This window comes from Apis dorsata, unplaced genomic scaffold, assembly GCF_000469605.1.
Source record: "Apis dorsata unplaced genomic scaffold, Apis dorsata 1.3 scaffold_99, whole genome shotgun sequence".
In the NCBI taxonomy this organism is placed as follows: Eukaryota; Metazoa; Arthropoda; class Insecta; order Hymenoptera; family Apidae; genus Apis; species Apis dorsata.
In genome coordinates this window covers 517,937-534,383 of record NW_006263397.1, presented here as the reverse complement: position 1 = coordinate 534,383, position 16,447 = coordinate 517,937, and the positions used below count along the sequence as shown (strand labels likewise).

General features: G+C 22.9%; 2 protein-coding genes across 12 annotated transcripts in view; one reads left to right on the top strand and one right to left on the bottom strand.

The window, feature by feature from the left end:
- Positions 1-11,478, top strand: part of LOC102681723 — a 16,169-nt gene extending 4,691 nt beyond the window's left edge. The window contains exons 1-13 of one of the 10 annotated variants that reach the window (XM_006612147.2): positions 699-1,053; positions 4,436-4,586; positions 4,691-4,901; positions 5,290-5,385; positions 5,697-5,934; positions 6,029-6,327; positions 6,411-8,049; positions 8,121-8,407; positions 8,498-8,603; positions 8,693-9,035; positions 9,177-9,417; positions 9,510-10,375; positions 10,654-11,478. In XM_006612147.2, coding sequence (XP_006612210.1) covers positions 873-1,053; positions 4,436-4,586; positions 4,691-4,901; positions 5,290-5,385; positions 5,697-5,934; positions 6,029-6,327; positions 6,411-8,049; positions 8,121-8,407; positions 8,498-8,603; positions 8,693-9,035; positions 9,177-9,417; positions 9,510-10,375; positions 10,654-10,825 — 4,830 coding nt within the window. In that variant the 5' untranslated portion in view covers positions 699-872 and the 3' untranslated portion in view covers positions 10,826-11,478. Of the gene's footprint in view, positions 1-698; positions 1,054-2,791; positions 3,042-3,901; positions 4,036-4,113; positions 4,133-4,435; positions 4,587-4,684; positions 4,902-5,289; positions 5,386-5,696; positions 5,935-6,028; positions 6,328-6,410; positions 8,050-8,120; positions 8,408-8,497; positions 8,604-8,692; positions 9,036-9,176; positions 9,418-9,509; positions 10,376-10,617 lie in introns of those variants that run through there. The other 9 variants (XM_006612146.2, XM_006612152.2, XM_006612153.2 and 6 more) reach the window with 9 other exon arrangements.
- A 4,617-nt stretch (positions 11,479-16,095) lies between these two features.
- LOC102671114 (activin receptor type-2B) overlaps positions 16,096-16,447 on the bottom strand; it is a 4,571-nt gene continuing 4,219 nt past the window's right edge. For both annotated transcript variants that reach the window (XM_006612155.2, XM_006612156.2), the window contains exon 9: positions 16,096-16,447. In XM_006612155.2, coding sequence (XP_006612218.1) covers positions 16,265-16,447 — 183 coding nt within the window. In that variant the 3' untranslated portion in view covers positions 16,096-16,264.

Below are 16,447 nucleotides of genomic sequence, written 5' to 3'. Positions count from 1 at the left end.
TTTTAATATTTATGATAATTTTCAAATATTTCTGGATTAATATTTTATAATAATTATATATATATAATTTTATAATAATTATTGATTTGTAATATTTTACATAAAAGAATTTAACTGTATTATTTGAAATCTTATTTTAATTTATATATATATATATTTTAGATAAAGATTTAAGAATTAATGAACACTAGAAAAATATTTTATTTGAAAAAATTAAAAAAAAAGATTAAAATAATTTAAAAAATATTTCAAAATTCAAATCCAATTTTTTTAGTTATAATATCTTTCTTTTTATTTTATTGTAAAATCAATAGCATTTTTGGATTCTTAAAAACTTGTGTTATATTTTTCGTACATAGACATAGTGTAAAGTAAAAACGATCAAGCACAATATGTGTGATCACTTTTCGCGATGCAAACGGTAAGCGAAATGATGTGCTAAACAAAGGCATCTTTAAAAGATGTCATCGGTTTGACTACAGACGGATAATCAACTTTGTTTTATACGTATTTCACATGTTAAAGTGCACACATCTTTCAAACAGAAACTGTTAGAAAACTGTGGTGTTGTGAGAATTGTTCCTATTCGTGATGTAACTTTAATGTGATAAATATATATACACATATGTATGATGAAAAGTGAATATTTTAAAACAATGGACAAAAGAGTTATGATATTTTCATATTTGAACTATTAGTAAACTTTGAACTATTTATCTCTTTCTTTTAAACTACATATATGTATGTGATTTGATTGATTGTGAAATTCTCTTTAAGAATTTTTATTAAATATTTTGACTGGTTATCCAGTAAAAAAACGTTACTACTATGTTGTAACGTGATAGAATAATAAAAACGCTGAATATTGACAAATGATGATAGTGCTTTTGTTGTGCGTCATCATGAAAATAGCAGAGTTTTCTGTGGGTCGTATGAGCCCACCATTTCAAACGCCTGCACAACCGCCACATCTTCATTATGGCAAACGCAAGAGACAAGAACGAAAATATTATCATCGACTTCATGAAAAATGCAATTGTCTACTATATAATCGTAAGAAAATAAAAAATGAATATGTTTTATATATGCTTTTTATTATATATTTTTAATTGATATTTAAGTATTTAAATTTAAATATATTAGAATTTGATAAAAAGTTTATCGATAATTAGAATAGTTCATTTAATAAGATGATAGTTTAGTAATTAAAAAATTCATGGATTGAAATTGCTGATGTGTTTAGTAATTTAATTCTTTACAAAGAAAAAATCTATATATATAAAGTCAATTTTTTAAATTAATTATTATTAGAAAATTGTTTCACATATTATTTCACTCAAGGCTGTGCGTATTTTCTAATAAATATAATATCAATTTAGACAATTGTAATCTCAAAAAATTACATTTCTATATTTTAACAAATTCTGTTGTTATTGTAAGTCCATTTAAAAAATTAAAATGTTTACTAATTTAAAACTCTTTCACAATTATACTATAAATATAATTATAGATATACATACTCATACAAGAATAGTGTGTCTTACTATTTCGAATAACATTCTGTAATATACATATACTTGATAAAAATATGAAATGTTTCAGCACGCGGAAACATACTTATATGATGATATTATTGTAGAATAAATTATAATTAATTTTGAATTATTATAAAAAAGTTTTTAGGAAGATACAAAATAAATATTTATATCTTTAAAAAATGAAATTAAAAATGCTTAAAAGATTTCTAAATTTTAAAATAATGCTGCATATTTTAATATAATATAATATAGAAAAATAATTTTTTATAACTGAAATAAACTTATATTTAATTATTGAAAAATTATAAATTAAAAAGTAAGTAAATTAAAGTAAATTAAATGAATTGATTTTTTTAACAGAAATAAAATAGAAATATATTTGACCAGTTCATGCATAAAATTTTCATCATGTCGCAAAATTTAGCTCTTGAATTTCTTCTGGCACTTCCCTCACTGCAGTTTGCTAAAATTATCTTTTACTCTCGACTTGAACGAAGTACTGTGAAAGATTTTTCCTCAGATATGTAAAACTATGACTAACATTAATATTCAAATATATAAGCAAAAATTTTGTGAATTTATTCTATAAAAAATTATTTCGATAATTAATTAAATAATAAAAATAAAATTTATATAATTTTAATTACATTTTATTTTATTAATTTTTTTGAATTTAATGATATTAAAGACATTCTAAAATAAAATTAATTTCTATATAAAATATTCTATATAAAACATAATAACTTCATATAAAATATAATGTACGAAAAACACATTAGGATCAAGTTAATTCAACTGATTCTTTATTTACAGATTCTTATTCTATAATATTTATTAAAATAATTTCATTATAATCTTTTTCACAATTTAGATAATGTTTATCATCTTAATTAATCTATTCTTATTATTAGAATAATAAGAATAATAAGAATTGGATCTTAGTTATTATTAAAGGCAAAAATATTTATAATTAATTATTAATTTGATTTCTTATTTTATTATGATTTTTGAAGTGTTTTTTTTAAACATATTGCACTGATAAATAAAATAAAATAAGAATAGTTAATGATCAAAGATGTAACATTAAAAAAAGTAGACAGATTGAAAATGAACTTCTTATAATTTATATAGTTTTAGTGATAATTTTAGTAGACTATGATAAAAAATCTACGGAAGTACAAAGAATAAAATGTTTTATTCAAAAATTTCTAAATTTTTTAATAAAAAGTAAAAGAAATATTGTAAATTATATTGTATTAGTCAGATTTATATCTGATTTTCTTTTGCCCACCCTTTACACTGGATTGATAATGCTCATGCGCTGCATGAGCAATTGTACTCCATAGGCGCAGTTAAAATGAATTCCTATGAGTGACGGACGGGTTGTCGCCATATGGTCGTGAACATGAGTGTTTTCGGATAATATTTATTAAATGTAAATATTTTCTGCAAAACAAAAAATCCCATCGATTCTGGCAATGCGATGGAAAAAAATTATTCGAGGTACGATTTGTAACTCATATTTAAAATAATTTTCTTATTATCTTATATCAATACATCTTATTCTTTGTGAAAAAATGTGTCAAAGATTGTCAAAAATATATATAACAATCATCCATTCAATTTTTTGTATGTATTATTAATCGAAAATAACAATGAATTATAAATCATATTACTACATATCTTATGATATTCATAATTTTGTCTAGTGTTATGTTATCTACTCTGTATATTTATTAAATTTATATAAATTTAAAATTAAAATTAATATATACAATAAATTAAGTCGTTGTATATCATATTCTTATTTACTTAATATTTTTAAATACTTATAATAATATTATATATATTGTATTGACAATTAATTTATATGTATAATTCTTTTGTAATCTTTTTTTCATTATGTTAAACTAAATATTTTCTCTTAAAAGATTATTAAATTGTTTTTTTATTTCAATAATTTGAGAACTAATTATTTATTATATCATCTTGTTATATATTTTTACATCATTGATTTTTCATACTAAAATTAATATGTTTTAATCGATTAATTAATTATTTATTACATGACGACTAACCTTAAAACGCTCTCTTAACTGTCGTGATGACGCGCAGCCTTGATCATCCCCGATACGGGACACGAGCACTTACTCAAATAAGTCCGCCATAACCTCAGCCTGACGTCATTGATTGACATTTCTTTATCTTGAACATTCCACACTTTATGAAGAAAGAGAAACATCTAACATGATTAGTGTTATCAATATATTACTGAAAGTTAATGAGTAATTATTTCCTAGTCTAGAAAAATATGTTCATTATTAATATATTATTATAATGTTATTCAAAAATAATTATTATATATTTTTTTTTAATAATGTGTAATACTATAAAATATCTAAATTAATATTTAATTTTAATTTTTAACATGATTTATATATGGAATATGATATATAATAATTTATTTAGTATGAGGTGTAATCAGAGTATAAACAATGTAAATATGCCCAATTATGATCAAATTATTTGCAATCTTATATTGATAACAAAAATATAGTTAATAAATCAGAAATATTTTATCTATTCTAAATATGATTTGTTTTTTAATTTTTTTTAAATTATATTTTGCTCATTTATTATATCACATAACTCAAAAATTATGACTTTAAAGAAAATAATATTAAATGTTCTAAATTGTTATAAAATTTTATAAGAATTTCTCATTAAAATGTTAAATTAGAAATATATAATTTGAAAATATATAATTTTACAAATAAAAAAATATTACAATGATTTTACAATAACTCAAAAAAATGTAATTCAAGTTATATCAATGTTATAGCAAATGAATGATATGATTTGATAATTATTTATTAATATTATTTAATGCATTTTAGGTGCAGGCAAAGGGGCTGCAGTGATGGAAGATCCACAAACACCAGGATCTGATTGCAACTCCAATCCTGCAACAGATTCTATCCAACATGATTTAATTAGTTCTGAGTTTGTACAAGATAATGTGGAATATCAATGGTTTATTGATTATGGGTAAAATTTTATTAAATTATAATTTTTATATTTTAATTATTTTCTTATAAATATATATTTCTTACAAAATATATATTTATATTTACATAAAATGCTAGCTACAGAGGAGATGGAGGACTTCATGTTCATCCAAGTGTATTATCTTCACTCTCTGCTTCATATTCTCGAGAAGATTTGGGCTATTATGATGATCTTGCCCGAAATTTGGATGCTAATTTGGCAGAAATTGATATGGAAAGTTTTCGTACAGCAGATATTCATACTTTGCTTACAGCATTACCTGTCATGTGTACAGACCCAGTTCAACATTCAGAGGTAATAATATTGATTTCTATGTATTTTATTTATTTTATAATTTTTTATTTATATTATAATATAGTTATATAATCTGATTATCAGAAACAATTATTTTTATTGTGGATAGTTTGCAAGCAAATATATTTTATAAATCTTGAATAATTACAAAAAGTAATACTTTATATTCTTATTAATATATAATATATATCAATATCAATATATATTAATGAATTGAGATAAATTTTTGTAAATATTATCTTTTTTTTATAATAATCATTACATAAAATTTTTAACATTAATTATAACATAAGTTACAACATTTTAAAATATTTAATGTTTTTCCATTTTTAAATAATTTTTATAAATAATATTTTAAAAGTATCATATATCTTCATTATCATGGCAGTTTAACTATCAAAGGGAACGATATGCTAGTATATCTGGATCTGTTATGGAAAAACTTGACATCGGTTCATCAATCAGCCCTCATACCAGCAGCCAGGTATGATAATGGCTGAAAATGTTGAATTTCTTGTATTGATGTTCCTTTAATACTAAAATAAAATAAAACATTTATATGAATTTTGCTTAACTTGAAAATAAAACTTGATTTGCTTGCAATTCCTCTGCATGATTAATATAAAAAATAAATAATTGCTGATTTGATTATGTAACAATTGAAGATATGAAAATAATATAACAAAATAATATTTAAAAAATGCATGAAAATAAACAATATTAATTTTGCAAATTGCATGCTAAATTATTTAAAAGTATTTAGAACTTATAATAAAACCATATTTTATATTAAAGGGAGAAGATTCAGCTTGTTCAACAACAGATACAATTTCAATATGCAAATCATCATTACTCTTTTCACCTTTGAAAGAGACACCTATATTACCACCAGGAGGTAGTTATAGTGTAGACTCTCTGGACTGTGAAGATATGCTTTTAACATGCCAGACAAATAATAAAGACAATTATACTATTGCTTTTGAGGGTAGTATCACAATGTATTCAGATGGTTCTCAAGATTTTGAAAATCAAGGTATAAATATAAATAATTTTCCAATGTATAAATGTGATGTAAAATGTGTAAAATGTAAAAACAGACAAATATAATTTTATTATCTTTTTTACAGAAAAACAAAAAACTTATGAAATGGTAGAACCATATTATAATAGAAATACAGATTTGAAAAATGTATTGGATTTATCAATGGCATGTTCTGATTCTAAAATATATACTACATGGAGCAATTTGAAACATTCTTCTATGAATAAAATTATAACTCGTCATCCATCAGGCAATAATAATACAATACCAGAATTTTCACATGGTATAGAAAATATTATATCTGTAACAAATAAAAGAAGTCAAAGTTTGCCAGATCTTACTCAAGCTACTCAATTACATCTCAATATACCTCTTAATTTTTCCGTGAGTTTTCTCAAAATTTATATTTTTCTTATATTTTCAAAAAAATATTTTTATGAATTAATGTGTTAAAAATATTTGAATAGGTTGATTCTGCAGAATCAAATAATCATGCACAACAATTACATAGTTCAGGATCTGTAATGAGTCGATCTATGAATGAAGAAAGTTCTGATAATGGGGAACATAATTTAACAGAAAAAAAATTACAAAATTTAAGTCTTGTAAAATTATTTATGAAACAAAAAAGTATGAGTGCTGAAGGAATGAGTCTTACTTTGGATCAATCAGATTCTGCTAGTGATAATGGATGGCCTACAAATAATAGTGCTAGTGACAGTGGTACTAATACAAATACGCAAATACAACGGCAAAATATAAATAATATTTCTAAACATCAAATTCCAGAAAGTGATTTTTCTATTAATTGGGTTAAAAGTGATCTTCATAATAATCAGGAAACAGAAAATGAGAAAGACAGTTTTAATGACATTCCAAAATATACTTCAACAATAAGTGAACAAAAGGATGAAATGATGTCGTCTGCATCTGTAGAGGAATTATCAGAAAATATGTCTAAATCAGATTTAATTCATGATAATGATATTAATCAAAATGATTTTGATGTCATTCCTGTTTTCGAACATCAACGAAAAACTGCATGGGTCAAATCTTTGGAAAAAAAATATCCAATTTGCAAGACAATGGGCATTCAAGCAATAGCTGAGACAGAAGATAATTCGGTTCAAACATCATTAATATTTACAACATCTGTCAAAGAAAAAGAAAATCCTTCTTTAAGAGAAACAATTGTTAACAAAAAGCCAGTTTATGTTGTATATCCGAATTATGCTTTACCTGATTTATCGTTTTTCAATATTAAAAATACAAAATTAGATAATATAGCTTTAAAACCACAATGCTTTGGAAAAAACAGAGTTAGTTGGAAACATACTGGTAGATCCAGTAGACCATTCTCGTGTAATGATATAGATGCATTGCGTCAACGAGGATTTTCACATGTTAAAGACTGGGAGTCATTGACATTCCTTTTGCCTACTGAGTATAAGAAAATTTTGCATGATGTACCAGAAGTTTCGAGGCATATCAATATTCATGAAGAAACAAGAAAACCTTTATTTTGCCTATCTCCTCCAATGCGTCATAAAACTCGTACTATAAGTGAAATCATACCAAATAATTCATCCTCCACTAGTAGTACCGCGACACAACCATCCTCTGGATATCGAGGATCTTCTACAATATTAACAGATTCTTCAACAAATCAACAAACGTTAAATAATACAACCAATCCATTATATCTTTACCGTTATGATAGTATTAGTTCTGAGGCCAGTTTAGTAAGTAATGAAAAAAAAGTACATAGACAAGTTAGTAAAACAAAAAAAACCTGTCCGTCTCTCCCAAAACGATCTCTTTCGTTACCTTATGGAGATCGTGAAACTGAATTTCCTCATGGAAAAGTGCCACCAAGACCACCTCTACCCAGAAGTATTTTAAGGAAAAGCAAGGTTCCTGCAAATAAAAGATATAGCATGTTTGAAATGGGAGATGTAGAAGAAATAGAAGATCAATCTTCTGAAACAAATAAAAGAATGTCTTTACAAGAACCATATTATATGAATAATGATTTACAATTACCATGTCGCGGTCGAATCGCTGATTTAGAGAAAGATGTTGATGAAACGGAAGAAAGATATATAGGTAAATATATTGAATTATTTTATTATTATTATACTTTATAAAATATAATTAATTCTTTAATATTATTTTAGAAAGAGCAAATGAAATAGTTAATATTGGAGACTTAGAGACTGAAAATTCTGAAAATAGTGAAGATGATATAAAACAATTGGAAGAATTTTTAAAGCGTAGCGGTTTTTCATCACAGAGTAGTGATGGAGATATTGAAGATCCCGATGTTAAATTAAGATCGTATGTAAGAAAATTTTTAGCTCTCAGGATGAATAAAGATGTTACCAAAGCTACTGATATGATAGAATCACAGAAAAAGACTGTCAGTTTTGCCATAAACCAAAGGAAAAAATATTTAGATAATAAGGTAATTTTATTTAATTTTCGTATTATTATTTAAGTTATTATTTAATTAAGTTTTTTATATATTTTTTTTGAAAAAAAAAATACATTTCAGATTAATAATTTAAATGTTGCAAATGAACAAAATAAAGATGCTGGTTTTACTGAAGAAAGAAAAGCAATGAGTCCAGATAATAAATTAGATTTAGATGAAAAAAGAAGTAAATATATTATTTATGATTTTAATATAATTTTATTTTTAATTTTTAAATAATAAATTATGAATATATACAAATTTACAAATTTTCAGAAATGATACTATCTGCAAATAAAGCAGTAGATTTATTATTGAAATATTGGAATAGTGAATCAATTCATGTTAGACAAAATTATAATGATAAAAATGAATGTGCTCAAATCTGTGTTAGTAATTTGTGTCCAGCTTTGTATGCTATTATGTCAGATGGATTAAAATCACATTTAAATTCTACATTTGGACCAATAACAAATAGTGTTTGGCAAGTTGTTGAAGCTTCTTCTCAACAAGGTCCAGTTACTAAAACATTAAATGAATTAGTACAAAAAATTAATGGTGAAGATGTTATTACAGAAGGAATGCTAAAGTTTCATGCATTTGTATTTGGTTTATTAAAGTAAGTAAATAGTAAATTTAATAAATTTATTAAAGTAAGTTAATAATACAATACTAAAAAAATTGTTATCATGTTATTTTATATGCGCATATTTATATATTATTGTTATTGTTGTATTATAAACAAATTATCATTTTTCAGTTTAAGAGCTTTGGATGCATGGTTTGCATATTTATGTACAAGAGAATCCATCTTAAGGAAACATTATAATAGCAACAGTTTATTTGTGGCAGCTTTAGCCAATGCAAATGCACGAGAAATTGTCGATGCTCTCTTACATATTTTAAATCCTCTTGCATTTTGTCCATTTCAGCTTGATCTTCTATATCAATATCGTCAACTTCATAATAGTTTTGGTAGTTTAAATAATCATACCATAAATGTTAGTATTATTAAATAATTAATATTTAATATCTTTAAATTTATTAAAGATTTATATTATTATTAAATTTATATTATTAAAATATTTCACAGGCTGTAAATTTTAGAAATATTGATCTTATTGCAAAAGAAAATCATTTTGATAAAACAGATACATGTGCAATGGTTTCTAGTCCCAGAAAAATACGTCCACGATCATGCGTTGCTTATAGTAATTATGATGATAAATCTGGTATACATAAGTCAGATATGGAAACGGTTAAAAAACGGTTAAGTAATCCTATAGGATCAAAAATATTTCGTACTCTCGATAAATTGGCTTCTGAAGATTCTGAAGATTATACTGATAGTTTAGAGCATTCACCATTAAATAGAGCTTCGAATAAACAACCTATATCAAAAAAATCTCATAGTCCAGATAATAAAATAGATGATGAAGACAATATGTCTGGAGAAGAGAAATTTAGAAAACTTCAAGAAAAATGGGAATTAATGGTTGGAAAAGAAGATATCAAAATTCAACCACCAATATCGACACCTTTATCACCTACGAAAACACCTACTAATGTAGGAAAATCTAAAATACCTAGGCTTCTTACCTCACCAGTAAAACAATCAAATACAATATCAGGACCTACTAAAAACACGAAATGTCCTATTTCGGGAATTCCATCATTAAAAAAGCCTATTATGTTATCAACAACAAAAATTATTCCAAAGAAATCTTTAGAAACAAAAAGTAAAGATACAACAAAACGTACTAGTAGAGTAGATCAAGAGATAATAGGAACAACAAGAACTCATTTAACGAGACCTAGTTCTCTACCATACAAATCTTATGGCGTAATGTCTAAAGATAAAAATTTAATATCTCCTCAAAGACGAGCGGCGTCTACATCTTTACCACGACCAACTACTACTAGTACTACAAGAAATCCTTCTGCAAAAAAGCCACTTAAGTAAGTAAAGAAAAAATGAATACATATGATATATAATATAGTTTTATTTAATAGTTTATTAAATATTAATCTAAGAAATTGTAAAATTTCATGTTTTTATTATTTTATATTTTATCAATTGTTGTAGAATTTAATCTTATTATTTATAATTTTTATTAAATTATATATTTATTAAATATATATTTTTTATTTATAATTTTAGAACTTAATTTTTTGTTATCTTTTTTGTTTCCTTTTTATAGATTAGTTAAATAATAGATCGCGCATCTCGGTTCCAGAGAGGTTCGCACAGTTACACATAGAATGCCATCAGATAATGGGCATCTTGCATTTGGAGAGGGTGAGAAGCTGAAAGTAATTTTAGAAGTAGATAGTAAATGGTTATTATGTGCGAGAGGTGATCGGAAAGGTCTGGTTCCGCGGATGTGTGTGCATAATATTCAGACTTAGCCTTAGATTAAATATAAGAAAACTAAAAAATAATTTAAGTGGAACAAAGATATAAGACTTAAATGTTACGAAATTTAATGTTACGAAGAAAAATATGTACAGTGTATTAAAGAAAAGGCATAGAATTGTTTTTAAAATATGACGTGTTATTATCTATAATTGTTTGAAGCTTCATTTATATCGAATTGCGATAGTATTATATAACTGTATTGTCATTGACAAGAAAGTAGATATCACTAGTCATAGGCTTTCAAACCAGATTATATTTAATTAATTGAACATACATCTATTTATAATCAGAATGTACATATATACAGTAAAATATGATAATAATGATGGTAAAGACGATAATGACGTATAATAACTTACAATAATTATGAATGTAACTGTGATCATAGAGTATAGGTAAGTTTATTAATGCGATTGTACGATAACATTGAATTTCATTTTTAACCTTCTAACTTATATTTTATTATTATCTATTCCGTACATCGCACGATTAATAAATATCTCATTTAGTTTTATCTGATGTATAAATCATTACATCGTGTGCTTGTGGTTCGCAACAATCACATTTTTTTACTTGCTTCATGTATTCTTTAGTATGCTGAAGCATACAATATAATCAAATAAAATCTAAGATCGTAATTGTATTCCTGTATATTTCTTCCGTACAACAGTATATTCCTTAAGGCATCTTATTTATTTAGAATATGAATGCAGTGTAAATAAATGAATATAAATAATAAACATAAAGTGTATAAATTAGAAGAAAGTAATTCTAGTTTGAAAAAATATTAATTTTTTAAAATCTGAAATATTTTTTAAATAATTTTAAAATATTATGCAAATTAAATAATTTTTATAGGATTAGATATATGTAAAAAAAAAAACTTATAACTTAATAAGCGGCTAAATAAATAAAAAAAGGTGTTACTAGATATGTTTTATAAAAATAAAATTTTCATATTTATTAAATATGTTTTTTAAATTTGTTCCTGTTTTCTGCAAACTTTGATGATCTAATCTTAATTATCTTGCTTATTAAAATTTATTTTGTATGCTTTCTTTATATGTAGTGCAATTATGTTATATATTATATATTATTAACAAAATAAATTGTTATTATAAAAAGTTATAATGGTATGACAAATGGTAATTCATTTTATTCCTAATATATAAATAATGCTATTTTATTACAAAACAAAGGCAAAGTTATCTACATAATTAGATGCTAAAAATGTTACATTATATTATTTTTTCAAGCACCGCTTTTTTATTCCCTCTTTTATAATATTTACGATCGATACCATGATCGTTTCATATTGGAGGAACTTTTTCTGCAACTAACACTCCTTATATACAATTTTATGAAAATGATGATTCCTATTAGAATTGATACATTTCATTTGTTATTTCATTAACGCAACATTTTCGTATATTCTTATGGTATAAAAATTGTCAAGCCAACGATACAAAAATTTGTTACTATATAATATGATTTTGAAAACAGTTACATCCAATGTGCATAGGAACATTCTATTGCTATGAGTCACATTATATTTAAATTATAAGAAATTATTTTTTTCTTTAACAGTCTTATTTCTAAATTTACATTTCACTAAATTCTATTTACAGATCTCTGAATATATGAATTATATCTGATTAATTTATTTATAATATAATACAGTTAAAATAAAAATAATTCCATATAATTGAATTTTAAAAATTTACTGAATAATGAATTGTTTAAAATTTTATGTTAACAGTACCAAAAGCAAACAATACGATTAAATGATATATATATATATATATATATATATATAAAATATGAAACAAATTACGATATTGGAAGTATTTTGATACTTTAATACTAATAACAAAAAACATTCATTATATTTACAAATATGTTTTTTTAACAGATATTTTATAAGATTATGAATTTAAATTTTTGCATTAATATTATATTTTTTAAATTATATTTTATAATAGTTTTCAATAATTATATAAAATTAGATAATAAAATTCAAAAATATTAATTAAATAACAAAATACTGCAATTTAAATGAGAAATGATGATAAATATCATGTGTCAATGAAATGTTTCGATTTATATTGAACGAAACTAATAAGAATTTTTAGTTTGAAAATTAAAAATTATAATGTTGGTTTACATTAATATACAATATATGTTATATGTGACTGGAATGCCATTGCAGTACTGTCAATATTAAAATCTAATTTCTGTATTTATTCATAAGATATGATTTAATAAAGATAAGCAATGTAACGCGATACATTGTATATCTATGATTTATATCTATTAATTATTAATGTACACGATGTTTCAAAATATTACCTCACCATTGCACTTTCTTCAAATTATTATGTGCTCAATACAGCATAAAATTGCAAACATTTTTTTTTATTATTGTACATAATTTTTTATTTGTATTTCAGTCTTATGTTAATGACTGATTTATCTACCAAATGCATTGCTTTCTAACGTTTTATGCAAAAACGTTATATTAAATTACGAAGTTACATAACAATTAGCAATGATGAGATTAAAACATTCTTATGACAATTTTTTAGACAATTTTTACAAACAAAATTTGCGACATATACAGCATATAAATAAGAAATCTCTACGAATGCAGTTATCTGCTTCTCGATATGTAAAAGTCCAAAAATTGATTAAATTCTAGTATTGTAATTAACCCATAATTGATTTTAATATAGATTTTAGATAAATAGTATAACTAATAAATTTTATAATCTATAATTTATTTACTCACTTATTATAATTATATTGTATTATGAAAATGAATATCATATATAAATTTTTTTGTGTTGTACAAAATGAAAGAAATATTATCAATTACAGGTTAATTTTCATTTTATAACATTATATGTTAAAAATTTATAAATACATATTATCGATTTCAATATCTTATTTAACTACAAATTAATATACAAAGCTATAAAGTGTGCATATATTACCGTTTTGGCACTGCTAAAATCCAATATTAAGAAATAAAATAACCTCTTTATCTTTTACCTGCTCTGAGAAATTATAATTATGAATTATGATAAATGTTTCTGAAATATAATTAGGCCTTATTTATCGTTACGATAATATTATTATCGTTTATTTAAATCTGGTATTTATTATCACAGCTTATGTAATGCAATATGCAATTTTTATATAAAACTAACTTAATTTTAAAATCAAGAATTTAACTATTTATGAAATAAAAAAAATACTAATATAGATTTGATTTAAAAATCTTTTTCATTATTTTAATTATCTTTATTTTATTTAATTAAAATAATTCAGAGCAAGTAAAAGAAATCATTTGTTAGAATTGACATATTATTTAAATAAAATAAAATATTTAAAATGTGCACCTTGAATAACCATTCTATTAAAAATAGTCCAATTGCAATTTATCATTAAAAATATTAATGAATGATTAAAATATCATGAATTTTTTAAAATTTATCAAATTATAAGATATTAAAACAAAATTTATAATATAAAAACAATTTAATCTAAAACATTAAAGACTGAATCTAGTGAAAATATTTTTTCTATACAATACAAATTCTAGAAATTTGTATAAATATAATTACATTGTCGAAAACTGATTTATACAAGATGCGTTGTTTTATTCAATATTTTCAATTATATAAATAATATATAATAATTATATATTCAAGACCTCATATATCTATGCATACACACTGGATGCAAGACTTAGTTCAAAGTTAGGTCATGTATAATAATTAAAAAATCACTTTTCTTGATAAAATTCTGTGTTATAATGAAAATAAAATATATAAGGAAGACTTTTACTTGGCTTAATAAAATTTAATCCATGAACAATATATAACATCAATTTTGATTATTCAAAGTACATTTTAATAATATACATTTTATACATTTTTAATTTAATTAATATGAAAGTTATTAAATTTAGAAAATCTATATTTGTCAATTAAAATAGGTATCAATATATTCTCAATAAATTAATCTTTATTTTTCACATTTTTGTTATTAAATAAAAAAAAAGTCATGGAAAAAATCTTATTTCGCGAAATAAATTAGTCATCTTAAATATTTTATGCTTTAAAATGCAAAAAATCAAAGTAGTTCATTTCGTGTAAAAAAGTCCTAATAAATTCCTCATGGCTTCCAATTAGTTAACTTGACTGTTTCTACCAGGTACTTTGTATAAAATTGTTGAGTTATCTTTGTAACAATTCACATATGATAAGACTTATGGATAAAAATTATCCATTGAATGTCCACTTGGCTAGTAATTCATTTTGTTATTTCTGATCAATCATTGCACGATTGCTAACATCAATGAGGAATGAGATTGCTTTAAATTAAAAAAAAAAAATAGTAATATCATCATAATATCATTTGACAAATTATAATTATTTCAACAAAAAATAAAAAATAAGAATCTCAATATTTATGTTCATTATTAATACTGCAATATAAAGAAATATTTTTAATTGCATTGTATTTTTCAATAAACTGAGATTTATGAATGAAATGTAAATATTTTTAAGAATAAAAAATCTAGGAACGTTTAATTAAGCTGTTTTTCATCATAAATCCTTAATTTTAAACATGCAATAAAAAATTAATTTAATGAATAATTGATTTATTAATGCTTTGAATTTATAAAAAAATAATAATATTTAATAGTAATTATTAGTAATATTAACTGTATAATTTAAATGATATGAATGATTTATGCATAGTATTAATTATTATGGAATATCTTTGGAAAGTCGATTCTAAAGACTAAAAACACAAAAGTTGATATAATTGATTAAAGCTTATTTATTAAATTATAAGCACTTTATATTCGTTAAATGAAGTGAGACAGCTATTTTATTATTTTATTCTTTAAATAACAAGATAGTTCTATCTCTGTCTCATTTAATACGAACTTAAACTTTTTATAACTTTTAAATAAGCTTCAAATATTTTTATATACTAACTTTTGTTTATTTTAAGAACTTTTGACTGTTCTAAAATAAATTTTTTAAAATGTCCTATAAATATATTAACATTCTGTATATAAATAGCCCAAAGATGAATATTATATTGAGACTATAATTATGTTTAATAAATAACAATAATTTAAAAAAATTATTTTTAAATTAATAAAAATATTTCTATTCAAAATTTTATTAGCTAATCATGAAAATAATTTGATTAACTAAATTTATTTTTTTTTTAAATTATTTTAAAACATAATAAGAGATCCTCATAAACAACAAAGAGAAAAACAAAATAAAAAATAATTATTAAAATATCATATAATATTTAAACATTCCTCATTAATGTATGCGCAAAAATTATGATACAGAAAATAGTTGTGCAATTTAACTAAAACTATAATACACATAAATCAACTACATACTAGATTCCTTAGTAGTAATAGTCTCGTTGGTATTATCAACTCGTATTAATGTCGACGAATTTAAAACAAGCGTCCTACTCAATGTAGCAACTCTTTCCATTACACAAGAAGCTGAAAGACGTGCTTCAGCATCATGATCCCAACATTCTTCCATTGTATCACAAATTGATTGAAG